This window comes from Megascapheus bottae, chromosome 36 (assembly GCF_031878675.1).
Source record: "Megascapheus bottae isolate mThoBot1 chromosome 36, mThoBot2.hap1, whole genome shotgun sequence".
Classification (NCBI taxonomy): Eukaryota; Metazoa; Chordata; class Mammalia; order Rodentia; family Geomyidae; genus Megascapheus; species Megascapheus bottae.
This window is the reverse complement of record NC_143544.1, coordinates 1,463,984-1,486,994: the sequence shown is the minus strand read 5'-3', so window position 1 is coordinate 1,486,994 and position 23,011 is coordinate 1,463,984. Positions and strand designations below refer to the sequence as shown.

The 23,011-nt window shown below is 47.7% G+C and overlaps 1 protein-coding gene across 2 annotated transcripts in view; it reads right to left on the bottom strand.

Moving 5' to 3' along the window:
• The window catches only part of Cpped1 (calcineurin like phosphoesterase domain containing 1), a 52,124-nt gene extending 35,379 nt beyond the window's left edge, over positions 1-16,745 (bottom strand). The window contains exons 1-2 of one of the 2 annotated variants that reach the window (XM_090324757.1): positions 16,583-16,745; positions 3,604-3,822 (exon numbers count right to left, since the gene is read on the bottom strand). In XM_090324757.1, coding sequence (XP_090180883.1) covers positions 3,604-3,822; positions 16,583-16,652 — 289 coding nt within the window. In that variant the 5' untranslated portion in view covers positions 16,653-16,745. Of the gene's footprint in view, positions 1-3,603; positions 3,823-15,123; positions 15,204-16,582 lie in introns of those variants that run through there. The other variant, XM_090324758.1, reaches the window with a different exon arrangement.
• Between the last annotated feature and the right edge of the window lie 6,266 nt (positions 16,746-23,011).

The following is a 23,011-nucleotide window of genomic DNA, read 5'->3' as shown; positions in this document are numbered from 1 at the left end:
GATGAAGGATTGAAAATCAATGGGTTCAATGGATGTACAAATCTTCACTTGGAACTTTTAATATGGTGCATCCCACAGAGAAAGCTTTGTAAAGGAAGAAAAGATCTAGAAAGCCACAGGGATGTCTGCAGAATGGTGATGTATTTCAGTACAAAGAGAAAGCACACTGCCTTGAGGCCTGGCACCTCCCCACCCAGGTTTGGACTTTCTTTCCCACAGTCATCACCAACCACTGAGCACTGCAACTGGTACTTACTGAGCGCACAATGAAGACTAGACATAAATGGATCCATGATGGCTGTTTACAATGGAAAATTATGTTGCCATTATTTTCACTGAAAAAAAAAAGCCCACATCTTTTGCTTCATTTTGAACCAATATCTACTAGGCTCCAGATAATATTTATGGTGGAATTAAAAGGATGTTTTCTGATTTTATTTGCCTATTAATATGTGCACTGGTTAATTAACAATGTGCTAAAGCAGTCAAAGCAAATAATTACTTTTCTACTGTCTGCTCTGCAAATGAGCTAAATGGGAGGGAGGCCACTTATTGCATATTAAAAAATAGTAACTACTCTTAAAATGCTCTGTTTAACATCAGACCACAATATTCAAACAGTTCTCTCACTGGCTCTGATAAACCCCCATGAAACAGGTTGAATCTTGAGAGATGACTGTGGATTCTGCTCCCGTCACCGGGAACACAGCCCATACCAGGAGCGGGCCAGATTCCACTCAGGAGAGGTCACGAAACCTGGACCTTTTCATTTCCTTGTGTTCAGTCTCATCTACTTAGGAAGCTGCATAGCTGCATGGAAAGCTTTTATTCTAAATGTGATGTTGAAATATGACTGAAGGCATTACCATAATTCAGAATAAGTTGGTAAACATCTACAAGGACATGTTACATAATTCCTGCAGGTCTAAGAGCACTCTACTTTGAAAGAAAAGAAATCACTAGAAAGAAAAATGCTAAAACTTGGCAGCTAGGTTCAAGGGTGCCAACGGCAGTGGAGCTTGGGTCCCTGGGGTCTGGCGTGATGTCACACACTGTGCACACAGCACACGGTTGCACAATCCCGGAGACAGCCCTAACTGCAAACCAGTTGTTCAGGCAACTAACATCATTTAGACAGATGGCTGAAAACTGGACCTTCTGATTTCAACTCACTCTGAAGCCCGGGCCCTGCGGTTACCTCCACACCACACACTTGGCACCAGCACATCCTCAGCCACCAAGTTTACAAGCAGCTACAAAACAAACCAAAAGGCAAGCCAGGGTAACGCCTGCCAGTCATCATAGCTACTCACAAAATCAAAGCCAGCCTGGGATTCCATCTGAAAAGCCAAGTACAGACAAAAAGCCTGGAGGTTTAACACAGCTCAGGCATTACGGTGCTCACCTAGCATGTGCAAGGCTAGGTCATGGGTTCCCTCCCCACCACCACAGAAACAAACAAAATCCCCACAAGATCCTGACAAATGTGCCCTGCTGCTGCCCAGAGCTACACACAGAATACGAGGGGGGACCAGGGGGCCTCCCATCCTGGGCAAAGCCCAGCCTGATGATCCTTTCCCAGCCTCCTGATGTCATGCTGGGCTTTGCCCAAGATGCACAGGTTGCAGGACAGGTGGGTGTGAGGGGGAGAAGCCATACCTCCCACATAGGGACAATGCATGGCCCCCTCTTGGGGCCTAGCCTCCATCTCTGAGGCCTGATTCTGGCTCAGCTGCAATTAAAGGGCTTTGTCTAGGCATTCGGTCCTTTGCATATCTCTCTTAAGGCATCTCTGTGTAGTGACTCGATTGAACCCCCCGCAGTTTCGCGGGTCTCTCAGCAGCTCAAGTCTCCCGCGCTTTCCTGCACCTGTCCTGCCCAGTACCTGAAAGCCCCACCCAGACCCTTAGTGGTAGCACAGAGGCCCTCTTCCTATTGGCTAGCTTCCCAGTGCCCACCTTCTCCTACCCTAACAGTATATAACTAATTGTCTGACGCAATAAAGAGAGGAGAGCATCAGAGATCAGCAGAGATCAGCAGAGAGATCTGATGCGCTTCCATGGTTAACACTGCTTCTGACTCAGCGTGGTTTTTTTCTTCCCCGGTGATTGGGGGAGGGCTGGGTCTTCGACACTTACCATCTCGCTCGGCTCCCGGGGGACTACAGGCTGGCCCTGTGTGTCCCTCCCCGTTCCCGTGTTGCTGCCCCGGAGAGGAGCAACAACCCCCAGCTTCCTGCAATCTGCCTCTACTTCCAGAGGAGCTGAAAATAATGGCAGGACTTGGTTCCACTTTATAAGAAAAGTCAGTCAAAATGAACATCTGCCAATGGGGTGGCTCATATCTATAGTCCCAGCTACTTCAGAGGCAGAGATCAGAGGATCACAGTCTAAGGCCAGTCAAGGCAAAAAGCTAGTGAGGCCCCGTCTCAACAAGTGAGCCAGGCACCGCGTTTATGTCAGTAAATAACTGGGACGATAAAGGGGAATGGCACAAGCAGCAGAACACCCACTCAGCGAGCAGGAGGCCCTGAGTTCAAAACCCAGGGCCACCAGAAAACAACTCACACCCAGTGCTGTGTTGTCTGCCATGGTTTCCAGGTCATGCCTGAGAAGAGACCAGGACAAAGGTGAGGAGGGGCAGAGGCTATGGGTGCCAGCTCTGCCTCCGTGATGGGCATGAGTGCTTTCTACTTGCTTATATCTGCTCAATGGGGCTCAGGCATGCCTGGGGGAGAAGGATTTTAGTCAGGGAGAGGACTGTTCCAGAAGGCCTTATCATTCCCACATTGTCAGCCCCTGACTTTTCCTTAGGGAAAGCACCTCATTTTCCAGACCACACAGTAGTACTAGAGCTGAACCACACACTCAGAGCCACTGTGTATGCAGTCTGGGTGCAGTATGGACATCTGATTGGACCATCCCAAACTGGGCGCTTTGTTTCCACTGGGATTTCTGTATAAAGAACCTAAACTGAAAGCTCTCAGGAGCTGCCACTACAAAGCATGAGCACAAAAGAAGTCAACCCAGATGGGAGCAGAGCTGAGGGAGGGAAAGACCAAGTTAACAGACTAAGAGACCCTGGATCAAGCTGTACCTGAAACCCACGATTTCAACCCATGAACTTTACAGTCCCATGAGACAGAATGTGAGGAAGGAAGGAAAGAAGGAAGTTAGTTTAAGAAGATTAGTTTAAGTTGGATTTCTCTATCTTGAAACTAAAAAAACACCAAAAACAGGGAAAGATAAAATCATTAGGAAAGATGAGAAAAGGAAGACAACTCCCTTCTGGATCCGGTGTCTGGAAGCGGTCTCCATCTGTGCCTAGACAGGCAGGAAGGTGACATGGGGGGAATGTTTCATCCTTCATGCGACACTTACATCATCAGACGTGCCACTCCTTTAATTACTGTGATTAATCTCACCTGATTCCAAATATAAACCCACTGTGCCATTGGTGATGCTTAACGACACTGTGGCAGTGTGGTGGTGGAGGAACGAGCCACCACCCCACATAGACACCTCTTGAAAGAAATCTCTTGTCCTGCCATGACGTCTGGACTGGCTGAGGGAGAAGAGGCCCCGGGCAGCCGGGCAGGCTTACCTGGCATAGCATGGATGAGGTCACCACACAGGACAAAGAACTTGGGCTTGGGGCGGAGCTTGTTGATGGCTTGGACGGCTTGCTGGGTGAGCCGGATCTCCTGTCCCCACTCGTCACCACCACTGTCACAGTCCCCGGTGGACCAGGCCTTCATCAGCCCGAGCTGAGGGTCAGCCCCCTGGATGAAGTAGAATGGGCCCTTCCATTCCTTTTCCTTTTCTTTAAAGGGAGAGGGAGACAGAGGGAGAATGGGTATAAAATCCAACAGGGAAGACATCCACGTTATAATTAAGTAGGTCATTTTAATAAGTTGCCGTTCAAACATACCATTTTCCTATCATTGCCTAGAAGATTCTGATGTATTAATTACACCTGGGACCTGATGGTTCCCAAAGGCCATGAGAAACCACATGGGCTGCTACAGCCATGAACGAACTGTTTAAAAGCTAAGCAGCCAGTTGGACCATGCTCCTGCTTCAAGGTTTCAGAGACCAGAGTCCCAGGTAACTCTGGCACTGGAGCCTTCAGATTCCAAAGCCAAACTCAGAGAACCTGTCTTTGCCCAGAGCCCCAATGGAAACTATGAGATGAGACTGAACCGCTGGATACTTCCCTACAGACACGGAAACCTGCATTTGAAAGCTCTTCGCAGTGCTTGCTTTCTTTATTTGAATAATAACTTCGTACATGGCTGAACCCTTGTAACTATGCACCGACTTCTGAGGTCTCTGGCAGGGCTGTTTAAAACTGCCCAGACCGGTACCTGAGGTCATGGACATCAATCAACTTCTAACACACAGTTCAAAAACTGTTTCCTACAGTGAACATTTTAACAAGTTGTTTCCTATGACAAACAGCCACAGCCTCAGAAAGCCAATAGTCCTTGGAGCTATTAACATAAATCTTGCATTCCTTATTTACTTAGTGTAAAACCTACATTGACTGTCAGTTTTATGAAGACAAAATACAAAATAAATGGATTTCAATCTAAAGCGAATGACAGGTGGAATATCAATATGCAATCTACCTTATCTAGATCTAGCTAATAAGGTAATGTGAGGCCTTCTTAAAGGCCTCTGGGTCCTCTTAGATTCCCTGGCAAGCTGGGGGAGGGAGTGTCTTTAGTCTCATCTCAACTTGAATTAAGGCTGAATGAATGGTATAGAGCTTTGTAATGCTTGAACCTGGACGGAGGGGGAAAAAAACATTTTTTTTTTTGATGCCATACTGAGGCTTGACCTCAAGGCCTGATGCTATCCCTTGAGCTTTTTTCATTTAAGGCTGGCTAATGGAAGACAGGAGTCTCTCAGATTTGTCTGCCTGGACTGACTCCATACCACGATCCTCAGGTCTTGGTGTCCTGAGTATCTAGGATTACAGATGTGAGCCACTGGTGCCCAGCAGGAGAAATCTGTAAGAGTTCACCTCAAATCCCTCAGAAAAATAGCCTTTCACAATATGAACTTGAATTCCTAATATCTACACTGAGTTATTTCAACAAGGCCTAGAATGAGCCTCAAGGCCCAGGCCTAGGTATTAGCTAGCATGAATCCAGGCAGGCCAGAGTAGACTCTGCCTCCTGGGTAAATACAAGTATCCATGCACTGCCACTGTCCAGCTTCTTTTGAGACCTTCTGAAAGATCTGGTCTATAATTAGAGCTGTAGATGTATAGGGGGAAGAGACTCTTTCCTAAAACAGCCAATGCACAATCACTGCAACTGTCATTAGTAAAATACACACACACACACACACACACACAGAGCTAGCCTGCAACTCACTATCCAATTCTGCTGCTGGGGGACCTGAGTACGTGGCATAAGAAACAGGCACATGGTGGATTATGTTTCCCTAAAGTGAGAGGGGCTTTTGCGGCCCTTAGGGATGGTTTTATTTTTTATTGGAGTTTTGGTTTTCATTTCTATCTTTTCCTGCCTCTGTCTAGCTCAGGAATTTCATCCTACATTTTCTCAGTATTCTGAAGGAATTCTCTAGTTATCACCCTTTAGATTTCCTTTCAATGCTCGGTGCCAGTGGCTCGTGCCTGACATCCTAGCTACACAGTGGACTGAGATCTGAAGATTGTAGTTCAAAGCCAGTGAGATTCTGATCTCCAATTAACCATAAAAGGGCGAAGTGGAGCTGTGGATCAAATGGTAGAGCATTAGCTTTGAGCACAGGGACAGCACCCAGACCCTGAGTTCAAGTCCCAGGAATGGTACTTCCCCCTCCCCCCCGCAAAAAAAAGAAAAGGAAAGAAAAACATTTCCTTTCAGAACCAAGCCAAGATTCCTTGAATGGTAATAAGTAGATGAGAGAACTCTTTACTAACCAGTAAGTTCTAACACTGGTGATTTTACCTAATGTGGCATATAATAAGAGCACCCAAAGGTGATTTTACCTAATGTGGCATATAATAAGAGCACCCAAAACAAGGATGTTGAATGCATCATACTTAGCTGTATCCAAAAGCACAGCAGTAGGGAATAAATTTTTCTTACAAAAGAACCTAGGGCCACAGTTGCAAGCAGCAACATGGTAGCATGCTTGCCAGCCTCACAGAGGGCCCTGGGTTTGAGCCCCAAAACCGAAAGAATGACATGCAAACAATGCATTTTTGCAAGGAACTAAGTACTTGAGGGATAAAAGAATGAAGCAAGTTAGCTGAATTCTGAGCTTATTTCTGATCTCTGGGAAGATGACTGAACAGCCGGGATCCTGCTGCTGGTATATTTAACATGCACACACAGAAAGCCGATAACTACACCTAAACCACCTACAGTAAGAGCAGCCACAATGAATTCAATCTAATGATTTCAAAGACGATGACTTAGCTATCCACTACTGTGTAACAAATTACCACAAATGCAGCAGCTTAAAAAAAAAACAAACAACAGACCTATCTTGTGTCTCATAGCTCCTGGGGTGAGGAGCCGAGCCTGGCCTGGCCTGGCCCAGCCTGTCATCCGAATTACAGCTGCAAACGTGCTGGCCGGGTCCAAGGCTTCAGCTGAAGGTCCACTGGGGACTATGGAGTGTAGTTGGCAGGATTCAGTCATGCAGTTTTGGGGCTTGAGGGCACCCACTTCCAGCAGGCTGCAGACCAAGGGATACCCTCAGGCCCTCTGGCAGCACAGTGTGGAAATTTTGCTTCAAAGCTAGCAAGGGAGAGGACAGAAGTTTTGTTTCTCTCCCAGGATATTGGGGGTTGATCTGAGGGGCTCATGCTTCCATCACCTGAGTCATGCCCCGAGACGTTTTGAAGTTACAGTCTTTTTCTAGTACATTTGCCCAGGCTGCCACCTTCCTTTCTCTGCCTCACAAGGTGGGATTATAGATGTGGCCACCAGAGCTGTCCCAGGTGAGGAAAATGGTACCCCATGTTCTTAGTCTCTATACGCTTTTTGTTATGAACATATCATTGGCTGCCCACACTAGAGGTGTGTTGAGTCAATGGCAGGCCATGGAAGGCTATAGAAAACCCAGTCCTAGCCTCACATTAAGTCATGAACTTCTAGTTTTCACCTGGCCTTCTAGTACTGAGCCTATAAAGAGAGACTAGGGCACAGTGCCCAGAAGCCCACCACGTACCACCGAAGCTCTGAAAACAGCCCTGGATTCTTGGAGTGGTCAAGTTCACAGACACAGCTACTAAGCAGCTTCTGGACCAGGGAGAGAGCCACAGCGCAGATGAGAACTGTTTGTCAGTCATGGGACTTGAACACTGGGCCTGGATGTTATCCCTGAGCTCTTCAGCTCACAGCTACAGCTCTACCGCTGGAGCCACAGGGCCACTTCTAGTTTTCTGGTGAGTAATTGGAGATAAGAGTCTCTCAGACTTTTTAGTGCCCGGGCTGGCTTTGAACAGAGATCCTCAGATCTCAGTCTCCTGAGTAGCTAGGATTACAGGCATGAACCACTGTGCCCAGCCATGCAGGCATTTTTGTCTCCAGAAAGTTTCCTTTGAATGGAATGTTTGAGTTAAAGGCATAAAAATAACACTGGCAAGGCCTAGAACTTTCTCTCCATCGCCTGCCGATTGTCCCTGCCAACAGCACTCGGTTGGAGGAGAGTACAAGACATCCATCTTCTTGAGGTGCTAACTGGCGATCTCCAGACACAACAAACTCAAGATCTGGCTAGCAGTCGTGTTCTGCTGGACCCACGCAGTGGGTGTAAAATTTCAAAATTGCTGCCAGAACTTTTAACTGATGAGTTCCATGGCTGTGCACAGACTTATGGCTTCTCAGGGAAGAACTTCGGTTCATGGATTGGCCACAGATCAGGAGAGCTGTTGGGCCTCACTTAGGGCCTTCCTTATGTTCCCACCTTGCCACAGCCCGCACAGCCACGGCAGTGACAAGCCAGCCTGCCACTGTGTTCCCGCTGAGGATGAAAGGCAGACACATGAATTGGTGGAGAGCGAATGAAGGGTAAAGGACAGAAACCATCACAAACATCCTGTTCCTCCAGAAGCCCTGGACATCAGAACAGGCGGTGTCACTGGCTAGGAGGGCCTATACCTATGCAAACAGGCTAGAGAACAAGTTGAGTTATTGACACTGGCCATGGGAATCCAGGTTCTGTACTATGTCAGCAATATCATGTCCTTCCAGTGTCCAGTGTCTCCTCCCTGGCTACAGAGGACTATGCAACACCTCTCAAGGTTGAAGGATATATAATGGATTTGGAGGCTGGGGGCCCAGGCCTATAATCCTAGCTACTCAAGAGGATGAGATCTGAGCATCATGAGTTGAGGCCAGGTGCAGGGAGAAAAGTGAAACTCTTATTGCTCATCACCAAAAAGACAGAAATGACACTGTGCCTCAAGTGGTGGAGTACTAGCCTTGAACAACAACAACAAAAACCGCTCAAGGGCAGTGCCCAAGCCCCAGGACTGGCACTTTGAAAAAAAAGAAAAGATGGATCGGGGAGGGGGGGGGAATATTGTACTGTGTGCAGAAAAGGCCTAAGAGTTTTCTTTAAACAGTTTAATCAGCTGCAAAGGAAGCACATGTAGAGAAGAATCTAGAAGCCCAAGGGCCTTTGCACAAAGCCTCATCATTAATCTTCCTTATCAGACGGTTCACTTGTCAACAGTCATGCATGAAAAACAGATGTTAAAACTGGATACTCTTTTCAGCATACACTTCCAATGTCAGGAACAAAACAGTTTCTTGGATTTGTCTTTGCCAATGTACAATGTCTTCCCTTTCATTTCATTATGCTCTTTGGGCATATGTATCAATCGTTGGTGAAAGCAGACTTAAAGAATATTATTGTGAAAGTTCAAAATTCCATTGATCTTTTTGCTGTCACTAGTTAATCACTGACCATAATAAATGCACCTCCTGAAGCCAGTGACGAAGGCAGGGAGAGTGGGTAGGGCATTAGTACCAGTACTGAAGTGCTGGTACTTCAGTAATCCAAGCTGTGGTGTGCCAAACCTGCTGCCTACATTAACCTCAGGGGATTCAAGGTTGAGTGTAATATACAGTCCTCCCAGCTTTGTAGCTGCAATGGTAAGGAACGTCTCATTAAGATCATGTGACCACAGTGCAGGAATCCTGGGGAAATCAGGGTATGGGCTGCTGGGGACAGCTAACACACTCCATCATGTAGCCAGACCCGTCACTAGACAGACATTTGGCAGTGAGCAATGCAAACAGATTTCCTGCCTGGAGATCTCACTGGAGAGATGGCCATAAAGGACTTAACGAGGTACAGGCCACACCATGCTTGTTCAGACTGTAGGGTGACCAAGGGAGCTGGGCATGCTCCAGGCAGGGGGCTGGTGAGTACCCAGCTGCTGAGTAACTGTAGGCTGGAGCAGGAGGCAGGGCTGAGAGCACGGAGGATATGTGGGTCTAGTGGGCAGCGTAAAGCACCTATGCCACTCTCCATCTCCTAAGCCCCTACAGCCCCTACCTAGTCCTGGTGAGCTGGGAATCTGGGGCTCCTCTGTCTACAGTCAAATCCCACATCTATTCTTAACCTATGTGACACGCTGCAAATGCCTCCCACTCTTTGGACCTTGGTTTCCTACTGCTGCATGTAGCATGGCAGTGACCAGCACTCTCAGAGGTTCTGCTGTGAATTAGTTAAGTTAATGCATGTAAAGCATTTGGACCAGCCTGTAGTTACCATGGCAACAGCTCAGTTGCTTGGACCTTGCTTTAGCAGACAGGGAGCCCACAGTGAGACCCAGAAAACACCTGAGGGGATTACACAGGCTACCAGCTTCCCCTCAACATCCTGACCCTCCTATTGTGTGGGAGCTTTGCTCCCAGAACAGCTGCCTGCAGCCTGACTAAAGAGGCTACACCAGTGAAATTCAATTTTCCCAGTTCCTCCCAGTGGCAATCTGCACAGTGAATCCCAACTAAATTTCTTCCATGATAGCCTCCATCTTTTCCAGGAACTGTCTTTATTTCAGTGGTAAGATACAGTAGCTCAACAATATTCTCATGTCGAGACTCGGAGTTTGGCCACCTCAAAGTCATGCCATAAGAGGAGCAGACCTAACACCACAGACACAGGTCCTTCCTATTACACAGTGGGTGGTTGGAGTTCAGGGCTATGGACAGCTATGGGGTTCAGGCTTAAGGGTGATAAAGATGTTCTACACTGCACTGCAGTGATGGCTGCATGGCTGGGTGAATTCATGACAAGCTGCTGAACTGTGTGTTAAGGATGAGAGAAACACAAGTGCCCTTAAGGAATCTATCCCCTTCCCCTAAATAATTAACTGTATCAGCAACCCTCAAACACCCACCTAAGCCCCTCATGAATCTATCCAGCCTCTACCTTAGCCTCAGAATCACACAGGCTTCGGCATGCCCACCTGGCTATCACACTTACCACAGGCAGACAAGAGATTTGCCAAAATCTTCATCAGCATCACTTCAGACTGATCGGGGAGGGGGGAGGAAGAAGGGAGGGTAGGAGTTTTGGCCAGGTGGCTTTCAGCATCACTGGCTTTGGCCAACATCTTCTGGACAACATCGAGAAGAGCAGGCAGTTGGGGGAATAAAAGCTCTAGGGGACAACAGGAAAATGGCTCCACCCTGACCAAAGGAAGGGCACTGAGAGGCAGAGAGAGCACCAAAAGGCGCTGGATGCAGGGGGAAGGTTGCCCTCACTCAGACACGGGCATCTGCAGAAGAAAACCTCTTCCAGCAGCTGTGTTTGTTGTACACACATACTGCACAGTGCCTGGGATGGGCATGCAGGACCGGAGAGCCCACAATGTCTCGGGCAGATTTATGCATGAGGTCCACAAGCAGCACATGCACCCATACCATCAGTTCATTAGTTCCAGTCACTGAATGTCCACAACAGCCAGCCACTGCCCTGGCCTACACAGAGGGAGGAAAAGACAAGGGAATGGCAGGGGGCAATGCACTGCTGGGATGCCAAGCCTGGGCAAAGCAGGTGGTGGGTCCTGGCCTAGAAACAGGCAAGCTGGGGAAGCCAAGAGAAGAAGACCACCCTGGTCTAGTATGGGCTGACATTGAGGCCCACAGGCTCTTCTGGAGACCTGCCTGCTTACCAATATGGAAACCCAACCCAGAGGCACCACAGAGCCCAAGCTGACACAAAGCCAGGGGAATGAGCACATGTCTGCCAGCACCCTGCCTTTACTTTACAAGGGAAGACCTTAGGCATTAGCACCCCAAGACAGGTGCTACATGAGATGTTTGTGCAGTTTTTACTCCACAATCTCTCCTGAATATCTTGCTGCATGTCAAACTTACCTCTAAAATGAAGGAGGCAGCAGTCTTGGGGTTGTAGTCCTCAGTCCTGGGTCACTGCCCCTTCCCCACTGAAGGGTTTGGAAAAGTCAAAAATTACACTGTGCTGCTACATACGGTGAGGCATGCCTGGAATCCCAGGGCACAATGGGAGGGCACAGGATTGGGCTTTTCAGTGAGACCCTATCTCAAAAATACCACAAGTGAACAAATTATGTAGCCAGTGCACAAACGTACAGGTTTGAGCCTCTCTGGGAGGATATCAACTGCCCAGAGGCCCCTGCGGGCTGTCTGCAAGGTCCAGACTGCACCTGCAGAGCCCTCAGCCTGTGGGCCCTCTGCTGGCTCAAGTCCTGTTCCCCACCTGTTTGCTGCTCATTTGTGGAAGATGCCCCTTTCTGTGGGTGCCACTCACTCTCACTCTACCTCTCTCATGGAGATGTGGAAGAAGCACATGGGGATGGGAACTTAGCTCTACTTCCAACTCTCAGCCTGCTGTAACTAGAAGAGGACTTAGGGATGAGTCCAGAAACACCAGCTGGTAGAAATAAAACACACCAAAGAACTCCCCTTCAGTGCTTTACAGCCGATTGTGTATCCACTGGAATATGCCTGTGTGGAGAGACTCCTTTGCCATGGTGGTTATGCACTGACTATGCTCGCTCCAGCCCACTTGCAGACACAACCTAGATAAGCCCAACACTGGCAAACAGAGGCACATTTTATTAGGATGCAATAGTAACAATGACAATATAATTCCTTAGCTCCCTTCTTTACTTCCTTTTCTAATGAACTATCAGGTTCCCACTGTGGTTTAAAATAAATAAGTAACGATGGAAATGTAATGATCACACCCTTTCATATTCCATGCCACATGCACAAATGAACTCAAAGTTGTCCTTGGAGCTGGGGAGGCAGCCCAGAGACAGAGGGCCTGACTAACATGGGTTCAAATCCCAACATTACCATAAAGCATCCTTCATCTAAGTGGAAGCACTAGAAAGTGGAAAGCACGAGAAGTGGAAATCACTAAGTGGAAGTTAGAAAACTTACAGAGATAAACACAGTAAATCTCCATGAACTGGACTCAGGCAAAGATTTCTCATATATAACATCAAAAGCACAGCTGATAAATGAGAAAGCTGAGAAACTGGAATTCATTAAGCTTTAAAATTTTTTGGTTCACTCCTGAGATCCCAGATACTCAGGAGGTGGAGATAAGGAAGACTATGCTTTGACAGGCCAGCCCCACTTACAAACCATGTGAGTGGTAATATATACCTGTCATCCGGCTACTGAGAAGGCATGGGCAGGAGGATCATAATCTGAGACAGGACCTAGAAAACAAACTCAAGGCATTGTTTTAAAAATAACCAAAGCAAAAGGGGCTGGGTACATGGCTCAAATAGTAGAGCACCTGCCTAGCCAAGTCCTGAGCTTAAACCCCAGCACCACAAAAGAAAAATGAAAACTCTGGTGCCAAAAAACCATATCATCCACCAAGTATAAATGATTCTTGCAAACCATTCATCTGATAAGGGACTTGGATCCAGGATATGAAGAGAACGCACAGAAAAAAAAAAAGCAGCACAACTGAAAATCAGGGCAGGGGTCAAAGATGTTATCTGGGCACAGGACAGCCTGATAGCCCTTGTCATTATGAAAATCAAACAAAACCCAGTGACAGATGTTTCACACCCCAACTACACACATACAAGGGGCTGGTGAGGATGTGGAAAAACTGGAACCCATACTCACTGCCAGGAGGAAGGTGGAGTGTGGCGGGTACTCAACACATTAAGCACAGTAACCATAGGAACCAGCAATCCCAATGCTATGCTCCTACCCCCAAAGAAATGGAAAAATATGTCCATATGAAACCCTGCACATGTCTGCACACAGCAGTTTCATTCATAAAAGTAAAGAGAAATTCAAATGGGGGTTGGTGCAGTAGCTCCTGTCTTTAATCTCAGCTACCTGAAGCTAACCTGGGCAAAATAAGTTATAGAAATCTCATCCTAACCAATAAAATCTGGGCATAGTGATGCACACCTGCCAAAACAAAACAGATGCTCCTAAATGGGTGGCAGCAGAGGTGTCTACTGACACGATAAACATTGTCCCAGGAGAAACAGCACCACAGGAGGTGCAGGGCGTCTGGCAATGCTGCTTGGGCCAGGAGCTACCCCATGTCCAAGCAGGTATGAAGGAGGGGCTCAGAAGCTGGCCTGTCTGTGGACAACCCACACTTTGATCTACACTCTGCCACACTTCTGTGTCCATCCTTCTGTAAGCTTACTACAAATCACTGAAGTGTAAAAGTTAAAGTGAGTGAATGCTATGCTATAGAGACATATGAAAAATTAAAAGGAAAAAATGCACTCAAAAATAAATAAGTCTTTGGAAAACAACATACTGTGGACTTTTCACATACTAACATGCGCTGGCCACCCAGCACCTGCTTGCCAGGCCAGGCGCTCTACAACTCACGCCACACCCTTAGCCCTTTTCACTTTGGTTATTTTTTGGCATAGGGTCTCACATTCTTCCCATCTCCCACCCCTTGCCCAGGGCTGGCCTCAGATAGCAGTCCTCCTAAGACTCCATCCAGGGATTACGGAGGTTCTCTACCATACCTGTTGACTTACATGGGAAGAGGGGTCACTAAATTTTTGCTCAGGCTAGCCTCTTGCCATGATGCTTCCAGTTTCTACTTCCTCAACAGCTGGGATTAAAGGTGTGTATCACCATACCCAGTCTATTCTACTGACTAGAATGAGATTCAACAACCTTTCTGTTCACTGATAGGAATTCACTCAAATATACAGCCCAAGACTTAATTCAGAGATAGGCAACGTCTCCTCCCAGGTTATGGGTGAGCAACAGGAAACAGGCTGCCAGTTCAATCAAGCAGTTGCTGGGGCAGTTCAGTTAATGGTTCACAGTGAAGTGGCCACAGGACCATGTGCAAAGTTCAGGTACAGTGCATAAACTTTGTACTGACTTGGGCCTGTCTTGTCAACTCCACCACCTTCCACAAACATTTACCAGAGCACTCACCAGCCCTGTTCAAAAACCCAGCTCCCATATTATCTAGAGGCCTTAGGTGAGACCTGTAGATCTGAGCCTCCACCAGTGTGAAAGTCTCAGAAAGGAAACCACCCCAAGTATGTGTGGGGAGGGGGCCAGGGCACAAATGTAATCCCCAAAACCAGGGGGCCGGGGCAGGAAGATTTCCATTTGACATCGACACACCACCCTGGGCCACACAGTGAGACCTTGTCTCCAAAATGAAAGGAGCCAGGCACTGGTGGCTCAAGCTTGTAATGTTAGCTACTCAGGAGGCTGAGATCTGAGGATCTCAGTTCAAAGCCAACCCAGGCACAAAAGTCCATGAGACTTAGCACCAGAAAGCAGGAGGTAGCACTGTGCCGCACGCAAGGAGGACAGTGTTAGCCTTGAGCTGAAGAGCTCAGGGACAGCACCCAGGCCCAGAGTTCAAGCCCCAGAACCTACAAAAACAAAACAACAACAACAAAATAACAACTAAGGGAGGAAAGGGAGGAAGGAAATCAACGCACAGCGCGGCTTTCTGAGGAGAAAGCGGTTTCAGGCCTAAAAACGATCCCATGTAATTTGTTGACACAAATTGGAGCGGGCACGGGAGCCTGGCCGAGGAAAGCCCGGTGTGCACGCGGCGGGCCCAGGGCCGAGGCCCGGCCTTGGAGAGCGGCGTGTGGGGCGGGGTAGGGAATGCGGTCACTCACATCCTTCGGCCTGGGCGGCGAGCCTCGGTCCCCAGTCTAGGCCCGGTCTCTGGGCGCCGAGGCCTTGGCCCGGGCCGGGCCGGCGGTGAGTCCGAGGCCTGAGGCGGGAGGCCATGGCCTCGGGAGGAGGAACCCCCGGGAAGGCGGCGTGGCAAGGAGCAAGGACTGGGTCCGGGCCTCTGCTGATTTCCCTCACAGCCTGGGCCACCAACCAGCACCGCCTCCGGTCACCAAGAGTTCCGTGACTCCGGCGACTGGCGCGGCCTGCGACCTCCAGCCCCGCGCCGAGGCCGACTTCCGGTTGGATCTTCCAGGACTTCCGGCCGCTCAACCTTCCACCCTCGCATGAGCCAGAGGCGGCCTGTGTGCGCATGCGCACACATACGCGCATGAGCCCGAGGCGGCCCGTGTGCGCATGCGCACACACAGGCGTGCCATCTATGTGCCCTCGACGACTTTTGAACCGGCAAGGCCTTTGCTTCCGAGGCGACGCTGGCTGCTCCGCTCCCGGGACGGGATGGCAGGGTGGCACGGCCGTAACCGCGGCCTCGGCAGTCCATCTCATCCAGTGTGACCCTCGGGCCTAACTCCCCGAAGGCCGGATGGATGGACGGGCCCCACACCATCACTCCAGGGCTCTCAAGAATGACTTCTCTGTGTCTAGATTTGGAGTCCCTAAGGGCTGATGGATTGTTTCCCTTCCCGTTGTATATTCCCCCCACGAGATACTGGACAGTGTAGGAGGAGGATCGCCCCGTGTGGTGGCAGAGGTCCCCGGCCATGGTGGCCCACCGTCACCCTCCCCACGGCGACCTCAGACGGTAAACGGCAGGCTTCACCGGGCCCGCGTGTTGAGTGGGACTGGGATGAGCTTGCTAAGGCAGGTGGTGGTCTCAGAAGACTCGGGTCTCCCTTTGTGCCCCAGGAGGCCTGGACCCCCATCTCCCGTTTCGCACAGGCGCCAGGCCGCCATCGGGAAGACGGGAGCCTCCTGAAACTTTGTCTAGTTTGGCGTCGAACCACCGCCTCTCCGGATCTCCGCTTCCTCCCGCTGCACCTAGGGCCGGAGGGGTCCCTTAGGATAAAACAGTGCTAGGGACTACAATGCATGAGAGTGGCGGGGGGCCCCCACCGTTCATCCAGCGCCTCCCGCAGTCACCCCGCAGCTCCGACTCCCATCAGGGGAAACTGAGGCACGGCTCGCCCAGCCTCGGTCGGGGACCGAGCCCCAGGCGGCACCCGGAGCAGGACCCCCGTGGAGACCCGTCACCACGGCGCTCCCGCCCGCCGGAAGCGCGGGCTGTGCGGCCCCTAACGCAGTCCTCCGTTTCCCCCCCACCCCACCCCGGTGCACCCGCAAAGGCGTCCGGCTGGAGTCCGGTGCGCATGACTCAAGGTTCCGGGGAACGGAGCGTTCCTAGGCCAGGAGTTCCCTCCAAGGCCGAGGCCCGAGCTGTACCTGCGGGAAACGCGTCCAGGGTCCGACCCCGGGCCCTGCGGAAGATAGTCCCCTCCTCCGCAACCGACATGGCGAGACCGCCGCTCCGGCGCCCGCGCCCGCTACAGGACTACTCCGCGAGGCCTCGCCCTCGGGGCGGTGCCCGGGGTCCCTCGACGCGGGACGGGGCGGGGCCGGGCGGACGGGGGCGGGGCCGGGCGGACGGGGGCGGGGCCGAGCGGACGGGGGCGGGGCCGGCTGCTGGAGGCGCCACTAGTGCTGCCTGGACCTGGACGGAAGCCCCTCGGGGATCTACTGGGGTGCCTGGCAGGGGAGCCCTGGGCCCTGCAGCTGCCAATCATTCTTAAGGAGTTAGGAAAGTGACAAGCAAAGGATCCCCCTGGTTAACTTGGAATTTTATAATATATATACACACATATATATTTAAATTTAGTATACATACATCCCATGAAGTATTGGAAGATACTTATGCTATCTTATTTCACTATTTATCTGAAAAGCCTCTTTAACCAGTTGTAGGGATTTTATTTTATTTTTTTCTGGCAATTCAATGGTGAGGCTCAAAAGGCCCAGTACTAGTTAAGAACAACCCTCCAAGCCCTGCACTATGGTCACTGACTTTTTCTTTTTTTTCTTCCTTCCTTCCTTCCTTTCTCCCTTCCTTCCTTCCTTTCTTTCTCTTTCTTTTTTTTTTTCTTCTTTTTTTTAATAGTGCCTGGGTGCTGTCCCTTGAGCCTCACCTCCACTTCCAGTGTTCTAGTGGTTCATTTGGAAGTTAAAGAGTCTCATGGACTTTCCTGCCCAGGTTGGCTTTGAACCACCATTCTTAGATCTCACCCTCTGGAGTAGCTAGGATAACAAATGTGAACCACCAGTGCCCGGCTCTCTGACACTTTTTAAGGCAGCTTGAGATTACCAGTCATTGCCATCTCCATCTGTGTTTTTCTCTTGTGCACCTGGCACCTCAAGGAACACTCTCGACAGGTAGCTGTCTTGATCCAATAGACAGTCGGAGGTGCTATCATTGTCCACGTTTACCAATGGGGAAAGAGAGGAGATACATCTCAAGAGTCTCCTGAGCAGCTACCTTTCCATTCTAAATCTCATTTAACTTTTCTCCCATCGGGACAGCTGTGTACTATGTTCAACGGTATCTCCTTAATACTCATCCAGCCAAATCCTGGTGTGAAGGTGAATCTGGCATAATGGGGTCTCCTCAAATTCCCCCAAGTCAATATGAAGTTTCACTGGTAGGTTTCGGGAGGGAAAGGACAAGGCCTTTCTAAAGCCTTTTGGAGAAACACAATCCCATAACAACTCTATTCTGGACTTCCAGCCTCCATTCACCAGAGGGACTCCGTGCTGTTCAAAGTCTCCTGGTTGGTGAGAGGCTTTGGTTTAACAGCCTTAGGAAACAAATCCAGGCTTGGAGTGGGGTGGTTGTCTGACATCTGGGAAACTGAGGCAGGGATATTAAACATGGATCCTAGCAGCAGGGCTGTGGAGGAACGTTGTGCCATCAGAGTTGTGGAAGCAGATGTGTAAGAGTTCAGAAACCTAATGGCTGAGAAGCCTGGCTTGGATGATGATAGGAAACCACATTGGGGCCTGTGACATTAGTGAGATGACTTGTGGACAGGGAGTGGGGTCTTGTTGACCTGCCATCTTCAAAACACAAAGAACAAGAAAGCACTTGTCTGACCACTCAAGGCCAAGAACTGCCACTCCAACCCAGTCTCCAGCACTTAATGACACACGGAACCAGTTTTCCAACAGCAACCCTGTCTGTAGACCCCGATGAAAGCTAGAGGATTGGGATCACCATTGCAAGCTTCTTTTTGGGCCTACCTGCACGCCAGCTGAACGGGGACACTTTTACTTGGCTTGACTTTTGCAATGCATTCATTAACCTGCCCCGGCCTCATTCCCTCATCTGTGGGCATCCTTGGATTCTTTCACATGATCATGAACCTTTTGGCCCCCAAGACAGGAATCTAGTAGCAGATAGATTTGTGGAGCTTCATACTATTTACTAGTAATGCCACCTTGGAGAAAATCTCTTAAGTCTTTCCAAGCCAGAGCCCCCATCTTTAAAACAGAATGCTTCCTATAGTTTTGGGGGAAGTGTAAATAAGAAACGGCACAGGAAGAAAGCTTGACTTATGTGTGGTCCCTGCTCAAAAACAGTGCCAGTTTCTATTTTCAGCGTTGGAAACAGATGTAGCTGGCTGGGGAGCTCTCAAGAAGAGAAGGAATCTGATTTTGGGTTTAAAAAGCTTCACCCCTTTATGTGGCTGGATTGGATTTGGTCAGCCAGGAGGGTAGGGAGGAGGGTCTTGCGCGCCCCCTAGGGGTGAGAGCAGACAACAGACATGGGAGTAGATAGGGAAGACGGGCCAGGTAGAATGTAGGACTATGGTATACCAGTCACCTGTGGTCAGCCTGGGAGGACACCTGAATGTTACTTAGAGGAATTTCAAGACAGACAAATGAGGTGAGCAAGTGCAGCCTGAACTGTCCAGGTGTAAGGTTCTGATAGTCAGAATGGGAATGGGAAAACAAAAATAGAAGGGGTGAGAAGCCATGGGAATGAAGACCTGCCCACAGAATGAACATGGGAATCTCAGAAAAATGGGAGAAAAAAGGGGATCTTTCTCTTGGACAAAGAGTCCATTCCATCAATTATTAGAAATTCAGAACTAGTAGAAACAAGTCATTCAAATATAAAGCAAGAAATCAAGGACCAAATGAAATCTCATAACCAATAATAATCTTTTCCTTTCTTTTTTTCTTTTTCCTTCCTTCCTTCCTTCCTTCCTCCCTCCCTCCCTCGCTTCTCCTTTCTTTCTCGTTCCTTGTCACTTGCCATTTCCAATACCAGGAAGGGGTGAAATTTTTCCCTGTTGTGTAGACTATTACACATGGGACATTCCATCACTTGTACCATGGTCCGTTGGTGAGAGACAAATCAACGGGCGAGTCCACACTCTCAGGAGAAGATTGATGAGGGCACAGATAGGGAGTGATTATTGGAGAAATAGGCAATTTCAGAAGCCAGGCTCCTCAAACTCCACCCCCCCCCACACACACACAGTGAACCATTACGCTCTATTACCTTCCAGACAAATTAATCTGATTACTTCTCAGAAAGATTAATCAAGTTATTCTAATAAAGACTCCAGTGTTTTTTTCTAAAGGCATTATCCTTTCCAATTTAATCTTCCAAGTAGAAAGCCTGGAGAGCTATCCAAGGTGGTTGAACTTACTCGTTCTGTAGATTTTATGTAGAGGAAAGATTAACGATCACAAGATTTCCAGGGCTAAACCTTGACCCCTACCCCCCCCACACACACTCCAGCTATTAGATTTAGACTTCTCACGTGACTTTAAAAACATCTGACACATTTGCATAAGGATAAATACTATTGGTGCAGAATGATTAAATTCAAAGCAGAGAGGCAAAGCTAGCCTGAAGAGAAAGAATTTATATTATCCATCCAACCTTTTGGATTTTTCTCTGTCTCCTTTTGTATTCCGAATCTGTAACTAAATTGAGAATCAAAATGAGAAGCCTTTAACAAACATCCTTAGACTCAGTCCTACATCTATGTGTAATTTGGTTGTGGGGAAAGCAAGAGGACTGGTTCATGGGGGCAACTCTGTCGGCATTTATTGAAATGTTCCTAGCAACAGAAGCTGTTTACTTTGTCACTCCCAGAGCCCCAAAAGTAGAAACAGGCAGAAATGATGAAGAGAAATCTAGAAAATTGTAGATGCAGTTTAGTGGGTTTTTTTTCTCCCCTCCCAGAGGGCAATTTGTGTTGTAGAATATGTCATTGCATTTGCTTAAGAGGAAGGCAAAATGTTTTTTTTTCCTTTAAGGAAAAATTAACGACAAACATGAGTTAATGCAGATTTGCTTTTGTTCTCAAGATAACATAGGCAACAGCAGGTAAATGTCTTGGTTGGCACATCGCTTAGGGATTGCTTCAGCATTACAATTTCCTTCCCCTTGCAGAGTGATGGTTTTTCTTTGGTTATTTATGTATAGATATAGATATTATTCACCTTTGCATGTATTCAGAGCTCAGCTAGTTCAACTCGTTCTGGGAAATGACAATAGCAGTAATATTTAGTGCATTTTTTTATTGATCTTCTTACTTGGCACTCATTCTATTCTTTCCTTCTCTCTCTCTTTCTCTCTCTCCCTCTCTCTATCCCCCTCTCTCTTTGTGTCTCTTCTCTCTCTTTCTCCCCCCTCCCTTATTCCCTTCCTTTTTGTACCAGTGCAGTGGCTTGAATTCAAGGCCTGGGTGCTTTTCCTAAACTGTTTTTTTTTTCCTCAAAGCCAGTGCCACTTGAGTCACACCCCTCCAGTTCTAGCTCTTCATTGTTAATTAGTGGTAAGCATTTCTCTGATTTGTTTGTCCATGCTGTCCTTAAACGTCCATCCTCACATCTCAGCCCTATGACTAACCAAGACAGGTGTGAGCCACCAGCTCCAGGCTCTCCTAGACATTTTTTTCCCCTGCTCTGTATTTCACTCTGATTTCATTTTGTTGGAATGCAAAAAAATAAAGTTATTATTGCCATTTTTTTTCTCCCAGATGAAGACAATGAAAGTCACAGCTTGGGAGAATTCAACGTGCCTAAATGTTGCACATGTAGTCATTAGCAGAGCGGGATTTGAGACCCGGATCTTAAGTTTATACTGTTTCCCCAGTGTCTGAGCATACAGAACAAGTGAATGAATGAATGAATGAATGATCAATAAGCTCAATCACAGCAGGCAGGTCTTGTCTGTTGTAGCTGAGGAGTGTGTGTGTGTGTGTGTGTGTGTGTGTGTGTGTGTGTGTGTGCATGCGTGTGTGTTGGGGGATATGCTCCTGGCATGTAGTGAGGTGTTGTGCAAACCTACAGTGCTCAGACTGTCCCCCCAAAAGTAAGAACTTTTTGACACCCACGTCCTATAATCCCCATGTTGAGGTGCTCTGTTGTATGGGTGTCTCTCTGAGCTGGTGTCTATGAATGCTAGAAGAGCCATCCCCTGTCTCTGGGAGTCTACATTTCCCCCTGGAACGCTCAGTCCTTCTGACTTTTAATTTCCCTGATTCAACCCATTTATAAGACCAGAGGGGTTGTAAATATTGTAACTTATTTTTTATTTTATTTATTTATTTTGGTCACAGGACTTGAACTCAAGGCCAGGACACTGTCCTTCAGCTCTGTTGCTCAAGGATAATATGCTACCATTTTGAGCCACAGTGTCACTTCTAGTTTTTCTGGTGGTTGCTTGAAGATCAGAGTCTCATGGACTTTTCCTGCCCAGGCTAACTTTGAACCAAGATCCTCAGATCTCAGCTAGGATGACAGGCGTAAGCCACCAGTGTCCTGCTGTAGATATTCTGAGTATTTTCATCAAGTCTGGTTGGCAATAGTGATCTATTTTTAGTAAAATAGAAAAGAAAATCTCATTCTTTTGAAATGTGAGTTTATGTCAAAGTCTTACTTTAGTTGAATTCAGTCCTTAGAAAGGCTACTTTCTCCCATCTTCTATTAAAGGAACAACTTGAGAGAGAGACTATTTATACTATAATCCTATCCTTATTTCTAAGGGATTAAAAAAAATAAAACTTAGGGCTATTCTGAGACAGGAAATGTCCAATCATCACTGATTTTTCCCCCAAAAAATTACAGTTATGGGCAAATATGTACAGTTACATTTTCAAAGTTAAAGGGGACATATTTGACCCTCATCTCTATGGACATCAGCCAGCTGATACTTCATATTTTTCTTTAAAAAAAACAACACTTAAGGATATTAGATCCAAACAGTACAAGAGCAATGACTCAATATTTGGGTACCTAATGTTATGGACATTGTATTGGAGATATAAACATAACTACATAGACATAAAAATTTATGACTCTATATACATAATGTTTTATTACATAGATTAATATATATCTATGACATACAAACCCTCAGCTTAATTTTAATCATGTTCTAAAATCTAAGTGCCAGTGATTGTATATAGAGATTCCCTTCTTGAATACTTGTTTGTTAAACACGGCATTTGAAATATGATATAAAAATCAATGTTAATAAATTCTTTAATAAAAAGTTAGAAATCCAAAACTTAAGCATTGTAGAAAACATGTGGCCTAGAGAAATATGGAAGAGGAGAAGGAAAAAGAGGTGGAAGAAGAGGAGAAGGGAGGAGGAAGCAGAGGAGGAGAGGAGGAGAAAGGAGGAGGAGGAAGAAAGAAAACCAGGCATAACTATATTATTCAAATTCACCCAATAAAGTACCCTCCATCCTTGGTATATTTGTTTTTAATGTTCTTTTTATATGCATTTCTTTGTCAGTGGTTATGATGTTGTACAAAAGTTTTATCTTACTTTTTCCATTTAACACCATGGCATAA